The sequence below is a fragment of the Perca flavescens genome, chromosome 12 (assembly GCF_004354835.1).
Source record: "Perca flavescens isolate YP-PL-M2 chromosome 12, PFLA_1.0, whole genome shotgun sequence".
NCBI lineage: Eukaryota > Metazoa > Chordata > Actinopteri > Perciformes > Percidae > Perca > Perca flavescens.
Window position 1 is genome coordinate 9,529,571 of NC_041342.1, and position 17,142 is coordinate 9,546,712.

The 17,142-nt window shown below is 40.6% G+C and overlaps 1 protein-coding gene across 1 annotated transcript; it reads right to left on the reverse strand.

Moving 5' to 3' along the window:
- Positions 1-622: 622 nt before the first annotated feature.
- LOC114565563 (acyl-coenzyme A thioesterase 1) lies at positions 623-15,821 on the reverse strand. The gene is made up of 4 exons (XM_028593690.1): positions 15,663-15,821; positions 7,588-8,102; positions 2,355-2,557; positions 623-1,733 (listed from the first exon to the last, which is right to left on the reverse strand). Exons 2-4 carry the CDS (start codon positions 8,060-8,062, stop codon positions 1,125-1,127), a joined length of 1,287 nt encoding a protein of 428 aa, XP_028449491.1. The 5' UTR covers positions 8,063-8,102; positions 15,663-15,821; the 3' UTR covers positions 623-1,124.
- Positions 15,822-17,142: the final 1,321 nt, after the last annotated feature.

Here is a 17,142-nt window from a genome sequence, read left to right on the forward strand (position 1 = left end):
GCTGCTTGCGTGACGGACACAAGTCCACAGCGGCCCGAGGTGTGTATGTCCGAGCCTTTCTCCAGCGCCTCAACCTGCAGGTTACAATGGAAAGCCAAAAGGGTCATAATATGTCATAATTCTCACAGTGTTTTGAACGCGGTTCTTGGCGCCACGTGGCGTTTAATAAATGCCACCACACATCTAATACACACCACCAGGTGTCTAATAAACGCCACCAAGCGTGTGACGTCACCAGGCGTTTAATAAATGCCACCAGATGCTTATTAGACACCTGGTGGCGTTTTGATAATCAATTCCGCTCTGTGGTTTTCACAGCCAAAAGATTTGAACTCTAATCACCCAATCAGTAAAGAAGGAGGTCAGGCCACACTAATTCACTAATTCACATTGGGTGTTATTTTAGTTTTTATTTATTATTTCTACATAAGTTCAAATATTTGAACTAGAGTATAGTATAGCATTCATTTGTTCTATTGTATTATATTGTAATATTAGAATAACAGAGGTGTAGAGATTACCTGGAAATGCTTCTGGTAGTTTCCGTGTAATTTCCATGAATCAGTACCGCAAAATGCAAAACTGCCTGTTTCTATTGTATTACATGGTAATATTAGAATAACAGAGGTGTAGATATTACCTGGATATGCTTCTGGTAGTTTCTGTGTAACAACCATGAATCAGTACTGCAAAATGCAAAACTGCCTGTTTCTATTTTATTATATGGTAATATTAGAATAACAGAGGTGCAGAGATTACCTTGAAATGCTTCTGGTAGTTTCCAGGTAATCTCTGAACCTCTGTTATTCTAATATTACAATGAATGCACATCAAACTTTCTGACAATAATTAACAAAGATATCAGAACAGTATGTAACATACGGTTTCACATACTGAGAATGCTACCAAAGGCATGGAACGTCAAAGATTGAAGCGGATTGTATGGAGATATAACACTGATATGAGGCTGTCCTGCTCACGTTCAACTTCCTGACTGAAGTCCCATGGTGCAAAGGTCCTACAGTTCTTAAAGGAACAAATCCACTCTTACATCCTCCTAGATATAATGTTACAAAGATATTCTTAATTGAAAAACATTAAATTAACTTCAACTGTATTTGTATCTATAATCTGGCTTTAATTTGTATAGCATCACAGCTGAGATGAGTTCTGAAGAACTCCTGGATCTTCCTCCACAGGTGGACTTCAGCTGCTGCATGGGACCTGGGCTCACCCCCCCACAGGACTGTCGTGCCACCAAACGCATGAAAACTGGAGGGGCAGTAGGGTCCGTATGGCGGCTCTAGGTAATGTCCTGCTCCAGGGTAAGACACACTCTCAAAGTTGTCCTTCCCATGATGCTGCAGTCTCTCCACCATCTGGTCCATGTAAGCCTTGCTGTCCCAATTGAGGTCGTCCTCTGAAGCCACAAAGAGGAAACGTCCCTTGGCTTGTTCAATGGGGACCAGGGTGGCCTTGTTCTCCTCTGCCAGCGAATTATGCATAACATTCTTGCTCATAAAGGCTCCTGACTCAGTGGGAACCATCTTGCTGATGTCCAACATTAACGGAGGGAGGATTTGGCTCTTGTTATGGTAGAGGGGTAAAACTGTATTGGAACAGCAGCCGTTGATGCACACTGTGGCCTCAACACCTGGCAGGTAAGAGGCTATTGATAGTGCAACATCTCCAGTTTTGGAAAATGATAATACACCAACTCCTTTACTGCCCACCTGTGAAAAAAAAGTGAATATTACAAGTTGCAAAGTGTACTTTTATACTAGTTAGTGTGATGTCATGCAGATGGACTTTCACATGATATACATGATACACATGAACTGCACTTCATCTGAGACTTCTATGGATCGACATCTTTGCCTAAAATAAGGCAACTGGGGCCCTTTCGCTCAGCCAGGCTTTAGAGAGTAGCTCTAAAGCCAGAGATGGTGCGTTCCATTTAAACTGGGAAGTCGGAATTTCCAAGTTCCAAGTCGGAAATACAAGAGTCTATGCACCAATCCGATACCACAAGATTTTGCCTTAAAAAAAAAATTACTTTAAAGTAGTGTATTTAAGTGCTTTTTCCGTTATGACTTAACAAAAGCCAAAAATGTTCTATGGAATGTATTCTCTGTATGTATTGGTTCATGTTTTACACCTGAGCTGAACAAAATAATATTAATACCACATATATGCACTGGTATTGGATTGGTACTCGGTATCAGCCGATTTGCCAGTTCAGGTATCAGAATTGGTATTGTGTGAGAAAAAAATGGTATTGGAACATCTGTACAGCCAAACAATGATGGTTTGTCCCCAAAACTCAAGAATTCCTCAAAATTTAGAGAACTCACCTTATCTTGTTTTTTTAAAAGCTGTATTGCTTCCTCAAAATAATCCAGATGGACCCCTTTAATCTTCTTGGGCATGTCATCATAACCATATGCCACTACAGTCAGGACCACAAATCCTCTACTGGCAAGCAGAGAAGCCCTTTTCTCTGACAAACCTCCTCCTAAAATGTACAAATCCAACACGGCAGGGAATGGACCTCTTCCTGGATAAGAAGACACATATGGGTGCAAAATGATCAACATATTACATACAGTAATGCATGTTTATTTTAATGAGTTCACTGGATAGGAGGAATACTACTCAGTCTGTAAAAAAAGCTGTATAAAGTCTTCTGTGGCTCTGGAGGGCACTTTCTAAAGTTGGAGGAGAGAACCCTCATGGTGTCATCGTAGCTTGGATTTAGCTTAGACCATTTTTTGCAACTTTAAAGCCTATATTACAATCTTGGGGTGTGGAGTGTGAAAGACAAAGGTCAAAGAAAAGACACTATTGAGGTGCATTACAGAAAATTCTAGGGTCCAGCTATTTTTGAAGTTGACTCAAACTTAAAAGTGCTCTAAGTGATGTGATGCGTTTTTTAGGCTACAACATTTTTCGTCACATACAGCAAACATCTCCTCACTTTCCGCTAGCTGGTTGTCCCCTGAACACATTGTAAAAAAACACGGTCTCTGAAGAAAAACAAACTGCGCCAACCTGCCCCACGAACCATAACCAACAGTGTTCCAGCCAATAACCAACAAGAAGGAGCTGGTTGAGCCATCACTGCAGCAGCGTTAGCACGTAGGCTACTTCCACAATGCGTATTCATGACTCAACCAGCTCCTTCTTGTCGGTTATTGGCTGCAACACTGTTTGTTATGTTTCGTTGTGCAGGTTGGCGCGGTTTGTTTTTCTTGCCGTTTGTGGAGCCTGAGCTGTCTACAGAGACCGCGTTTTCTTACAGTGTGTTCATGGGACAGGCAGCTAGCGGATAGTGAGGAGATTTGCTGTATGTGACAAAAAATGTAGCTTAAAAAACACGTCACATCACTTACAGCACCTTAAGATAAGATGAGATAAAATTAACTTTATTGTCCCGTAAGAAAATTTGTCTCGGGCAAGAAGCGCTTTGTCACAGACAGTACACTACATGACAATATATAACAAGATATGAGGAAAATATGCGATAGCGTTGCCGAATATAGCGATAACGATATTACTTGAGATAAATAAACCGATAGTACAAAAATGTGCTTGTTGGTTTTAAAACAAATGAAAGGAAATCATTTCTAACTTTCTTTTATTGAACAAATTGAACATTGAAATGAATTTAAAAGGCATCACTAAACAAAGAATGACAGTTACATTTTAAAGTGTAGTTTTCTACTGATATTTTCTTTCAACTAACACATAAAATACCTGAGTGTCTTTTGCAATATGTCGAGATTGGTATATTGCGGCAGATGGCGATAAAAAAAACTATATATTGTGCAGCCCTACAAGACAACAACAACAACAACTCGGGACTAGAAGTGAGAATATCTCTGCTCTATAATAATTTATTGCACTGTGGACTTGAGACAGTAAGGGGTGTAATGTTTCAATATGCACTCATTAAAGTTAATTTGATTGGCAAGACAGTTAAAGGGGTGATAGAATGCAAAACCGATTTTACCCTGTCATAGTTGAATAACGACGGTTAAATAGGACATACATAGAAGCTCAAAGTCCCATTGACACCCCTTTATTATGAAAATCTCATATTTTGAAACTGCCGCTGAAAACGGGCAAATCTCAACAAAGCTGGAAGTTGACGTCAACCCCCCAAAAACCGGAACCTTTGTCAGCCCATGGGTGTATTAATACTGTTGTTAGCTTTATAAGACATTTAGGGAGATGTTGTATAAGTGGCGTGATGAAATTCAAACAAAAATATACACAAATTATGCGGAAAATGAAGCTAACTATCCGTGATTTGTAGCTAGCTACACATAGCTAGGATTGAAGGGACAGTCATAGCTAATGTAAGAAATAAAAATAATCAGTCAAGCTGGCTATGCTTTATGAGGATACAAATCATAGTTGAATTATAGTTGTGTGTTTAGTGTGTTTAGTGGAAGAGCACTGTGACAGCTTAGTCATGCAAAATGAGAAAGGATACTGTTGTATGTGCAGAAAGCAGCACTGTATGACGGTGGTCAGAAAGCAACAAGAGTGCAGCAACGAAGTTAATATTAGTTTGATATCAGTTTGACCATGAGAATTAGTTACTCCTCAACCTGTGACAGGCAACAGCGGCGCATTGTTCTCTCTGATCATCAGCATAGTTAAAGTCTGCCTAACAACTGATGAAGAGGGCGTGTGCCAAAAGACTGGGACCAGTCTGTGCACCAACCAGGGGAGGCTAAGTCTAAACCACGGTACTCCTCCAACTTTTAATAAACAAATCAAAATGCTCTTAGAGACTGATACATGAATTCATGTATAAGCCAGAAAATTCAGTCTGATGAGAGAAGCCTGTGTGCCTGCTCAACTCTGACCCGTGTACACGTTTATGCTCTTATGATTTTACTTAAATAAATACTTGTTAAACTTTTAAGTCCTCTCCTTGCCTAAATAGTGGATTTTGAAACACAACCCTAACAAAACCCCCACTGTTCACAAAAATTAATTAACTTGAAATCGGACACCGTTGTTAGCTTTATAAGACATTTAGGGAGATGTTGTATAAGTGGCGTGACGAAATTCAAACTGTAAATAAACACAAATTATGCGGAAAATGAAGCTAACTATCCGTGATTTGTAGCTAGCTACACATAGCTAGGATTGAAAGGACAGTCATAGCTAACGAAACCCCTAGTAGCTACTGTTCACAAAAAATAATTAACTTGAAATCGGACACCGTTGTTAGCTTTATAAGACATTTAGGGAGATGTTGTATAAGTGGCGTGACGAAATTCAAACTGTAAATAAACACAAATTATGCGGAAAATGAAGCTAACTATCCGTGATTTGTAGCTAGCTACACATAGCTAGGATTGAAAGGACAGTCATAGCTAACGAAACCCCTAGTAGCTACTGTTCACAAAAAATAATTAACTTGAAATCGGACACCGTTGTTAGCTTTATAAGACATTTAGGGAGATGTTGTATAAGTGGCGTGACGAAATTCAAACTGTAAATATACTTTATTTATGCCGAAAATTTAGCTAACTATCCGTGATTTGTAGCTACACATAGCTAGGATTGAAGGGACAGTCATAGATAACGAAACCCCTAATCTTCACAAAAATTCATTAACTTGAAATCGGACACCGTTGTTAGCTTTAAGACCTTTAGAGATATGTTGTATAAGTGGCGTGACAAAATTCAAACTGTAAATATAGCTACTCTAGTTATGCCGGCAGCTGACAGCCAGCCTAGATTAACTGGAACTGTTGTAAGAGATTGCTGGTGTAACAAGCTCGCTGACCGCGCTATCACTCTCACACACGGGCCATTTAGCTAGCAGGAAGAGGGGAGCTGCAGGCCGGGGTCTGTGGAGGAAGGCAGGCCGGGCAGCGAGGCAGCAACACAGGCAGCACCGGCAGCTGAACTCCGACACACAGTCTTACCAAATTTGCAATAAGCCATCAATTTTCGTAAAACGTCCCATATTTGAGCTTTATATAGTTGAAAAAAGTCTCAGAAGTGAATTTAATAACGTAATAGCCCGACAAACAATGTATAACTTTGCAGTGAGACCTGCTGTCGAGTCTCCCATGTGTTTCTATGTAGTTAGCTCAAACCAATCAGCGCGTAGCTCATTCTGAATATTCATGAGAATACCATATTTGGAAGAAAAGTTCTTGTTCCAAGTAGAGCCATATTCACAGGTCAGTTAAGGGCCTAATAAAATATCATTCGGGCAATTTTCAGCCCAACCAATGTTACATACCACATTAGAAGACCTTAAGGAACAGTGTAAAATACCCTATATAATCATTATATCACCCCTTTAAAGTCCTTCTTACATTACACAATAATAAAAGTCATAATTTGTAAGAAGTAAAAAGTTTTGGATCCATTTTTACTTCTTCCAACCATATGTTAAATTAAGAGTCAATGTAGATTTACATATTGCAATAATATCATAATCCTACAATGAATCATTGTGAAAACTAAACTTTCTAGATGTTGTGTTGTTACTTTCAATTCATCATCAAAAAAGCGAATTAGTACATTCATGATTTTGTCCATGTTGATATTAGTTGTCATGTACATTTATTAAAAACGTTTCAGACGTTTAAACTCTGGGACAAGGCCGTTATGTTTAAATACCTGCCATGCTGATTCCAAACGGTCAGCTTTGTCAAGGCAGTTTGGGCTTCAGATAGCTTTTACACAGTGGCCATTGTTAATGACTAATCGTGTTCCGCTATGAACGTGCACACACGTATTGTTTGTATCACAAACACGGTAAGTCAGTGAAGGCGAAGTCGCAGCGGTAGTGGTCGTTGCCGGTAACGTACTCTTAAGTGCACAGTCCAAAGTTTTGTGACTAGCATCTAATGACTAGCAAGCACTTTCTTACCGCTGCTGCCATACAGTATCTTCATTGAACATACGCTGCAGAAGCAAGCACCCGGCTCACTTAATTTGAGACACCAAGTGCTAATAACGGCTTCCCATCTCCACCCTTTTCCTCTTGTCCTCTATTCATGCCCAGCGCCGTTTGTTTTTAACTCCTTTCTCAACTAGAGTTGTATCTACATGCTCCAAGTTTGATAAACTTTGCCTCCATTTTTTTTTAGCCGCGTTACCACGGAGACCACACCGCATTCCCACTTTTCGGCAAACACCCGCCCTACTTTGTATTTGATTGGCTAGAACTCGTTTCATTGGTAGGTGGAAGTTCGATGATTGGCTAAATCCAGCGCATCAAAAACAAATCCCATATGGACTTTTTAATTTATTTACTTTTTCTAAAATAGTCATACGCCAGAAATCGGGCACCAGACCCGAGTACTTTAAGCCCTGTGTTAGTGTGAGATGCGTTCCTCTCATATGATTGGTAGGTGAAATCAATTGACTCAAAAATAAACCGCATGAAAGCTCCCAATTTTATTTTATTTTTTTCATCACGGCCGCACGCCGGAGATCCGGCACGGTGCCGGAATACTTTAAGCCCTGTATATGACCAACATTAGCATTATGCTTTCTACTCACAAAGTAATTAATGCTAAAAAAAAATACAACAAAGAAACCAACCTGAGGGAGTGAACAGGACTCCACGGATATTCCCCTCTTTGATGGGGAGCCGGCTAACTCCGTCTCCAATCAGAAGCCTCTCATTGGTCGCCTCTGCCAGCATCCTGCCCTCCCCCTCCTCCTCCTCCTCCTCCTCTTCCCTGTGCACAGATAACTTCACCACATGAGGGTTTAGTGAATTTTTTATCTGAAACCTTTTGTGCAAGGTGTCTGCTCTCATGGACCACAGCAGACCCATGGGTTCCACCCCGACGTAGCTCCCGCTGAGAGAGGGGTCTCTCTCCAGGTCGATCTCCCCGCTCCCATCAGCCTTGTAGGTGGCCGAGGAGCTGAACACCAGTCCCTTGTCGTCAGTGGATCTGGCTCTCATGGTGACCACCTGTCTCGCCCTCAGCCCGGCCACCTTTACCTGAACTGGCTCATCAAACATGCATCTGGCTCTCGGCAGCAGCCTCAGTCGGACTTGGGAGGACATCTCTTCTGAAACTACTGTTCTTTTCTTTCACAGGGTTGCACTGTGATTGTAAGAGAATAAATTGAACAGTCACATTATTTCAAAGGGATGTCCCGATTGGATAAGAGCCAATATGGGCACCTTACTCATCATTTACATCAGTAAATTCTACACCATTCTAAGTAGAAGTTGATTTTATATCAAAGTTTTACAAAAATGCTAGCGTCACTAAGATTAGTAACTTTTATCTATACAAATACAAGTATCAGCTTGGGACTTGGTATCGGCAGGGGACCTGGGGCTAAAAAAGCTGATTGGGACATCCCTATTTCAGAAGACTTTGACATAGCAGAAACGTTATTGTTTGTGTTTAACCTGATTTGTCTAAAATAGTGTCTCCTATTTTCGTTTCCTCCATAACCCCAGGACTACCACATATCTACCTCTTCTAAACCAATTTAAGAAATAAAATAACAGGACTAGACTAAATTGACTAAATGTTGTTGTACATTTGTGTAACATAAATACTGTTCATATGCTGTCCAGTAAATAACTTGACTAACATATACTAACAGTGTAGGAAATAAAAAAAAAAGATTTGGTGGCCAACTTTTGTCTTAATGCTTGGGGCATTTACTAAATTCTCGGGCACTATCAAAAAAATAGTAATTAGTGCATTCAGTTGCTATTTTGTAATGTGTGCTGAGCCCAGATTAAAATGCACTCAGTAATCACCACCTCGTTAGCACAAAAAGTAAGGACATTTGTGTTTGGTATTTCTCTGTGGTAACAATGCTTTTTGGCAATAATTCTTATACCATTGGAGAGCATGTTTAGTTCCCTTTTAAATGGTGCCCCATTTGTAAGGAACATGCATTTGTGGGATGAGCAGCAGCGCTGAGTATGTGGGTTGCGCCCATGAAAAATTTGCCAAATCTTCTCTGCCAATGCCAAACAGCAAATTCTGCCATTGACTCGTTTTGTGTTTGGTGGATTAGATGATTCTGCCTACGGCAAGGTGTGGAGAAGACGCGGAGAACGCTATGCTGATTGCTGCACCGATAGAGTAACACCTTTTGGTGGAGGCAATGTGATAGTGTGGGGTGGCATCTCCCTCACTGGAAAAACGAGGCTCGTTATCATTGGAGGCAATCTCAATGCAGAGAGATATAGAGAGGAGATTCTGCAACCAGTGGCAATCCCATATCTCCACAGTCTGGGACCAAACTCTATCCTCCAAGATGACAACGCTCGCCCCCACAGGGCGGGGTTTATCAGAGACTACCTCCAGAATGTGGGAGTGGAGAGGATGGAATGGCCTGCCAGCAGTCCTGACCTCAACCCCATTGAACACTTGTGGGATCAGCTTGGGCGTGCTGTTCGTGCCAGAGTGACCAACACAACCACGTTGGCTGACTTGCTACAAATGCTGGTTGAAGAATGGGATGCCATCCCACAGCAGTGTGTGACCAGGCTGGTGACCAGCATTAGGAGGAGGTGCCAGGCTGTTGTGGCTGTGTATGGTTCTTCCACATGCTACTGAGGCTCCGGTTTGTGAAATTAATAAATTGTTAAACTGCCAATGTCTTGTTTCTTCAAACTTCAATCATCCAATCCACCAAACACCAAACAAGTCAATGGCAGAATAAGCTGTTTGGCATTGGCAGAGAACATTTGGCGCATGCCCACATACTCAGCGCTGCTGCTCATCCCACAAATGCATGTTCCTTACAAATGGGGCACCATTTGAATGTAAACTAAACAGGCTTTCCAACGGTATAAGATTTATTGCCAAAAAGCATTGTTACCACAGAGAAATAATCTACCAAACACAAATTTCCTTACTTTTTGTGCTAAGTTTATTTACAGGTGAAACTCGGAAAATTAGAATAACGTGCAAAAGTTCATTTATTTCAATAATTCAACTTAAAAGGTGAAACTAATATATTATTATAGACTCATTACATGCAAAGCGAGATATTTCAAGCCTTTATTTGTTATAATTTTGATGATTATGGCTTACAGTTTATGAAAACCCCAAATTCAAAATCTCAGAAAATTTGAATATTACATGACATCATTAAAAAAAGGATTTTAAATACAGAAATGTCGACCCTCTGAAAAATATAATCATGCATATGTACTCAGTACTTGGTTTGGGCCCCTTTTGCATGAATTACTGCCTCAATGTGGTGTGGCATGGATTCTACCAGCCTGCGGCACTGCTGAGGTGTTATGGAAGACCAGGATGCTCAGTAGTGGCCTTCAGCTCTTCTGCATTGTTCGGTCTCATGTCTCTTGGCAATGCCCTGTAGATTCTCTATGGGGTTCAGGTCAGGCGAGTTTGCTGGCCAATCAAGCACAGTAATCCCATGGTCATTGAACCAGATTTTGGTACTTTTGGCAATGTGGGCAGGTGCCAAGTCCTGATGGAAAATTAAGTCAGCATCTCCATAAAGCTTGTCTGCTGAAGGAAGCATGAGTGTGTGTGGGTGTGTGTGTGTGTGTGGGGGGGGGGGCTCATTTGCATAAAGCTTAGTGGTTGTGTCAGCAAGGTAGATAGAAAGAAATAGAAATCTTTAGCCAAATAATCACAAATGTACTAGTGTTTAATACAAATTTAATACAGGAATTTATTTTACCTTATAATTATTACTTAGGTAGCCTATCTTTGAAGTAAAAAAAATTAATTCTACAAAAGGGAGGGAAAAAGATCAATGAAGAATTCTCAAAGAAGGCTGGCTTGGCCAGGGCCAGGCCAGCTCACCGGCGTTTTTCTCCCGTCGGGTCCCGCTGTCTCTCCTAACTACATCCGCCCCTGCACCCTGTCCCCCCTCCCCTTTCTACCTGCCTGTGCACATGAGGAGAGAGGGGAGGGGCTGCTCCTCTGCTCCTCAGTCACAGAACAGCATCTATTGGCGCTTTTCCATTACATGGTACCTACTCGCCTCGCCTCAACTCTACTCGCCTTTTTTGGTTTTCCATTACAAAAATCCTGCTAACAGGTACTTTTTTTGGTACTTCCTCAGTCGAGGTTCCAAGCGAGCTGAGGCGAGCCGAGAAGGTGACGTGAAACCCTGCAGGCTACAGATTGGTCGGAAAGAATCGTCACTGATTACTGCATTGCTAGCGACAGACGGCATTTTGAAATAGTTTAGCCAGCGGTGTTTTTTTGCTGCCGGAGGCTCCACGCAGAGCTTTCTCCGTAGCATACAAGTGGCCTGATGTTTATACTTGTGTGCTGGTGTGTGTGCCGAGTCGCCGTATGTGTGTGTGTAGCTGGTGAGCGAGGGAGAAGTGAGATAGTGCCGGCGATTAGCAGTAGTGACTTTAGAGTCATATAGTGAGAGAAACAAAGTGTCTGCCCTGTTCTTTCTGACCACGGTGGGAAATCTGGAGCGGTAAAAGTTAACTATCTTGTTGATTTCATGTTGTTTAAGGAGAAGGAGAACCAGGAAATGAGTCGGGGGAAATGCAACGCTATCAAGCCACGCCCACGGCAGTCGCTATGACGACCAGCCAAGCTGAGGCGGTACTAACATCTGCAATGGAAAAGGGACGCACAGTGCGCCGAGTCGAGTCGAGGCGAGTAGAGTTTGGAGAGAAACACCTTGCATGCTCGCTGGACAATACTGGCGACTTTTTTTACAGAAAGTCACTGTCTTTTCTACAGAAAGTCTCCAGATTTGTCGCTAGTCGCTTTTGTGAAAAAAAGTCGCTAAGGGGGGACAAGCCCATGTCCAGGATCCGTCTGTGTGTGGTGGCTCTTGATGCAGTAACTCCTGCCTCAGTCCACTCCTTGTGAAGCTCCCCCACACTTGTTGACTGGCCTTCCTGACAATCCTCTCCAGTCAATGATGGTTTTCTGCACAACTGTCAGGTCAGCAGTCTTCCCCATGATCAGACTGATCTCATAAAGTGGCATATGTATGACACGCCAATTCGTATGCCATTTTGGCGTGTTATCAATCACTTTTTAGCATGTTTATAAATGCCGTTTGGCTGCCATTGACCTACTTTACGTGTGAATTTTTGCCGTAGCGAGTAGTATGAAAGGACGTAAGTGGGGGTTGGATGGGGTGGTGGAACACAGGACTTTCCTTCACCCAGGACAGCCAGGATCGCATCCTGTGTGTGATTGTGAATTCTACTGAACCAGACTGAGAGACCATTTAAAGGCTCAGGAACCCTTTGCAGGTGTTTTGGATTAATTAGCTGATTAGAGTGCAACACTTTTTATTTTGACACAAGATTTTGAATTTGGGGTTTTCATAAGCTGTAAGCCATAATCATCAAAATTATAACAAATAAAGGCTTGAAATATCTCGCTTTGCATGTAATGAGTCTATATATTAGTTTCACCTTTTAAGTTGAATTACTGAAATAAATGAACTTTTACACAATATTCTAATTATCTGAGTTTCACCTGTATATGCAGAATTGCTGTTTATGAGTTTACTTTTATTTGACGAAAATGGAAGATAAATGAAAATTAAATTAGAGCTTAATGTAGGATTAAAATATTAGCCTAAATTGGTAAATATATATGCATATTGTTAATGTATATTTTTTTTAAATCTCATTTTTATCCCCTTAATTTCCAACACAATGGTATGAAATGGTAGGCTACACACTTCCTGTCTCCGTGTAGTGAACGTCGTGTGGATGGATGAAAAGTTATATTTGAATAATTTATTAATATGTTCTTTTGCTTACTTTAGATATTTACACAGCTAAAAGACATATTTAGCATCACAGAGATTAGTTTTGTTTGGGCTTTCACGAACATTAGCTGAAGTTAGCTTCTCTGTGTTGCCAGATATTGCGAGAGTTTGGTACGGAGACAGAAACAGCTCTCAAACAAAGTTAATTTTCTCCTGTGTCTATCTGAAATATTTTTACAAAAACTTCTGCTATGGAGCCTTTTATACATTGTCGTGTTTCTTTAGAAATAAACAATGGACAAATAAGTCTTTAAACGCTTCAGATGTAAAGTGACGTCAAAATAAATGACAGTCAGTGGAATGCTAACGGGAGGTGATCGCTTTGTAGCATCAAAATGGCACCATACGAGGTTCGAGTTCTGAAGCGAAGCCCCTTGGTGTCTCATTGTCACTACCCGATGTTAGTCGAGTGCAGATGTGAGTTGCGCATGCGTCACTTTGCGACAATGACAGAATAATGATAGGCACATTACATAGCAGTAATTTATTATTTAGCATAAGGCATCACATTTTCACGGCATGATCCCTGATGTCAGTTCTAGATTAGAGGCTGAAGTAGTCTATAAGAACTGCTAACGAGAGACTTCTGTAATGTCAATACAATAAAAATTGACCTTCATAACAAAGTTCTTTCAGTGCTGGCTACAAGTTAGCAATCAAACAACAAAGGCTGTCACTTGAATGGCGTTTTGAGCTAACGTTAGCAATCAAACAATCATAGATAGCTAAAACGTTTTGTTTGCCACCACTCACATCTGCACTCGACTCACATCAGGTAGTGACACTCATTTCTAAACCGTCTCTAATACACAGCTGTGAAAATGGAAAACAAACAGAAAGGAGTACATTAGCCACAAAACACAATTCCAGCCAATTAGTGACAGGCAGCGACAGGTGATGGTGGGGGGGAAGGCAGCATTTGAATGTGCTGGACAGTAGTTCTTTGTAAGTGAGTCTGGGGGGTGGAGCTTCTGGTGTGTGTGTGTGTGTGTGTGTGTGTGTGTGTGTGTGTGTGTGTGTGTGTGTGTGTGTGTGTGTGTGTGTGTGTGTGTGTTAGGGATGGGCGTATCGATCCTGTGGTATCGATATATCGATATACTCACGCTACTCATTTGGCATTGATTTCCTTAAAAATGTATTGATATAAACAAAAAAATAATAATTGGGGGTGTATGCTTCACTTTCAGCTGTTTTAGATTACTTACTTAAATTACTATGTGCCGTGACACCCCTGTACCTGACGGCGTATTGAGTTGGTCCATGTCACGTGACAGGAGACGAGCGAATGAGCGTCAACGTGCGACCAATGCGTGCGACACAGCCAAGTTCATTTTCTCAGGGAACTGTCAATCCGTTCTGCCTGCACGATCCGTTCTGCACATGCGCAAGATATTACTGTTTACGACCTGCACGATCTGTTCAAAATCATTTAAGGAAATGGATCTTACATGATTTTAAATGAGCACAAGTAAAGTAGAACTGACGTAACAGCTGTTATATATGTTAACGTTTATTTTTATGTTTTATTTTGAGGGTCTTTTAAAGTTATTACATGCTGTCTCAGCTAGCGGTTAGCCGAATTAGCTGTTAGCTAAACTAACGTTAGCTTGGCTGTCGACCGGAAGCGTAACTAACGTTAGCTTGGCTGTCGACCGGAAGCGTGGAACAGATCGTGCAGTGTCGTAAATCCTCGTACAACAGCGCATCCGCGAACATTTTGCGCATGTGCAGAACGGATCGTGCATGTGCAGAACGGATGGTGCAGGCAGAACAGATCGTGTACAGACAGGAACAACTGTCTTTCTTATGCAGGTTTATGATAAGGAAATCCTAGTTTATTCTGATCTTTATGACCTCTTGTTTTTTCTTCAGTGAAGTGTTACATGTTTACTTCTACAAAGAGGTTCAAAACATAACATTGTTATGATGTATTAGTTTTTTTTTCCTTTTAGCTTTTTCTACCAAGATTGGTATTTTTTCTTTTTTTGAGAAATAAGAAAAGTGAAAATATGTACCGGTATGTTTTTGTTCATATTTAATTTATTTCATTCATATTTATGTTATTTATTTTAATTTTATTATGTATTGAGCATAATACATTTTGTATAAATGGTCCGTACTTGTCTTGTGATTTGTCTTAAATGTAATAATATCTTTACTGACAAAAATTGCCAATAAGAAATTAACGGTATCGGTATCGATGAAAATGCAAGAAAAAGTATTGGTCGAATCCTAAAAGTGTGGTATCGCCCTTCCCTAGTGTGTGTGTGTGTATGTATGTGTGTGTGTGTGGGGGGGGTTATTTGTTTGGCAGTTGAGTTCAAATATCAAAAATCTTTGAGAATAATCACTTACTGCACCTTTAATATGTCGCCAGTGCCGATGAACCACGATTATCTATCTATCTATCTATCTATCTATCTATCTATCTAACTAACTAACTAACTAACTCCAAACCCAAAGTCTACATAAACATGTGCAACAGCTGTGTGATCTCACGTGTTATGGAAAGACATCACAGACCAGTATTCCCCGTTGAGGCGTTTTATTCTGGTAATACACAAACGTCTGGTCACAGAACTGTTTATATATACACACACACACACACACACACACACACACACACACACACACACACACACACACACACACACACACACACACACACACACACACACACACACACACACACACACACACACACACACACAAACACACACACACAACGCTGTTCGTAGCACACAAATGAATATGATCAACAATTGGACTGTCTTGTCCATACAGAATTGATATAATGAACAATCTCTTAAAATAATCTGCACCGTGTTAGTTATTATTATAATTTAGGCTACCGCTTACACTGGCAAGTTAAACTCATGTGTTGAACCTGAAGTTACCTCGTTAACGCCAAATCTCGCTTCGTAGTACAGTCCTCAGGAAGAACGCTGTTGTTGTTCTTCTGGGTGTTGCTCACAGTTGCTCAAAGTCAGGGAAGGATCCTCCGAAGCCGGAATTTCGAGGATGCTACGTCATTGCCTTCTTGGTCATCCTTCTTCGAGTTTAACGGCAGCTTTCACCCTTAATGTTGCACTGTTGCCATCTGCTGGGGATGGATAACTCCTACAGTGTCCGGTATGCCCCATTGTAGCCTACTCATCAATCTGTTCTGTGCTGTTTAGGTTGCTGTGTCCAATTCTCAGCCTGCTTATGTGAATTAAGGGGGATTGGGTTTTTGAATTTACGCCTAAACTTTGATAGGCCTACCATACATTTAAATAAAGTGTCTCACACATAATACATTTATGTAATACTTAAGATGTTATCTATCCATTTTAGAAAAAAAGGTTATATCATATGCCAAGGAGATTTGGCATATCCTTTTGTGTACACTAGTCAAGATGTGAGATAATTGCTTTATTCACTGTGAGCACTTTTCATTTTAAGACTTCCATTATAAACCGCTTGTTCTGGCGTGAGCCTATTCATAAAGATGAAGAAGCTGTATTCTTTTATTGCTTTATTCTTTGATTTTTCTTAATTAAACTGATACGCCACTCGCTCATCTATTCTTGTGCTTTGGAGCTGAGAAATGGGAGTATAATCGGCCGCTTTGTCTGTCTGCATTGGGATCTCAACAACACAGACACAACAGCTATTTTTTTATAAGAGGCAAAACATGTCAGAACATTGTGTCAAAGTTTTCCACTCCATAATGTCCTCAGGATTTTGTACAATAACTACTGACACAAACCTAAAATCATAGTTTTTAAACAGTTATACAGAGTCTGCATTTTAATTATAATGCAATAATTAAAATAATAAATACATGTCATTATTACATGGCTTGGTTGAATTCTAAGGCATTCTGTTAACAAAAAATAACCGTTGTAGTTGTATAACCATCAGAGTTTATGTTGCTGTGGACGCAGGATTACCGTAGAGACGGAACGGACTATTTTCTTTAGCGGAAGCAATGCAATCGTATTTATTGTATTAAAACTCCTTTTTAAATCAATATTTTGTGTCAAATTATTGATTTATTTGGTAAGTAGCCATGTAATAAGCGGGATAATGGAGAGCAAGGCGGTTGTTATAGCGAATATAACCCTTTCTGGCTGATTCGATTCACATCGGGGGTCCTGTTCACCTTGTCAGGCACTCGATCATGACGTTTAGTGCCAACCTGAGGAGATGGGTGCAGTCCAGGTTATACATGGCGTTTACAGTTTTTTCCAACTGCTTACACACGTTTTCAAAACTATGTCTCCTTTTTTCAAAACTCTAAACACAATTCCTAAAACTGCACACACAAAATGCTAAATGCCTCACATCTCCTTCAAAATGAAACACTGCATTCAAAATACCATAAACACATCT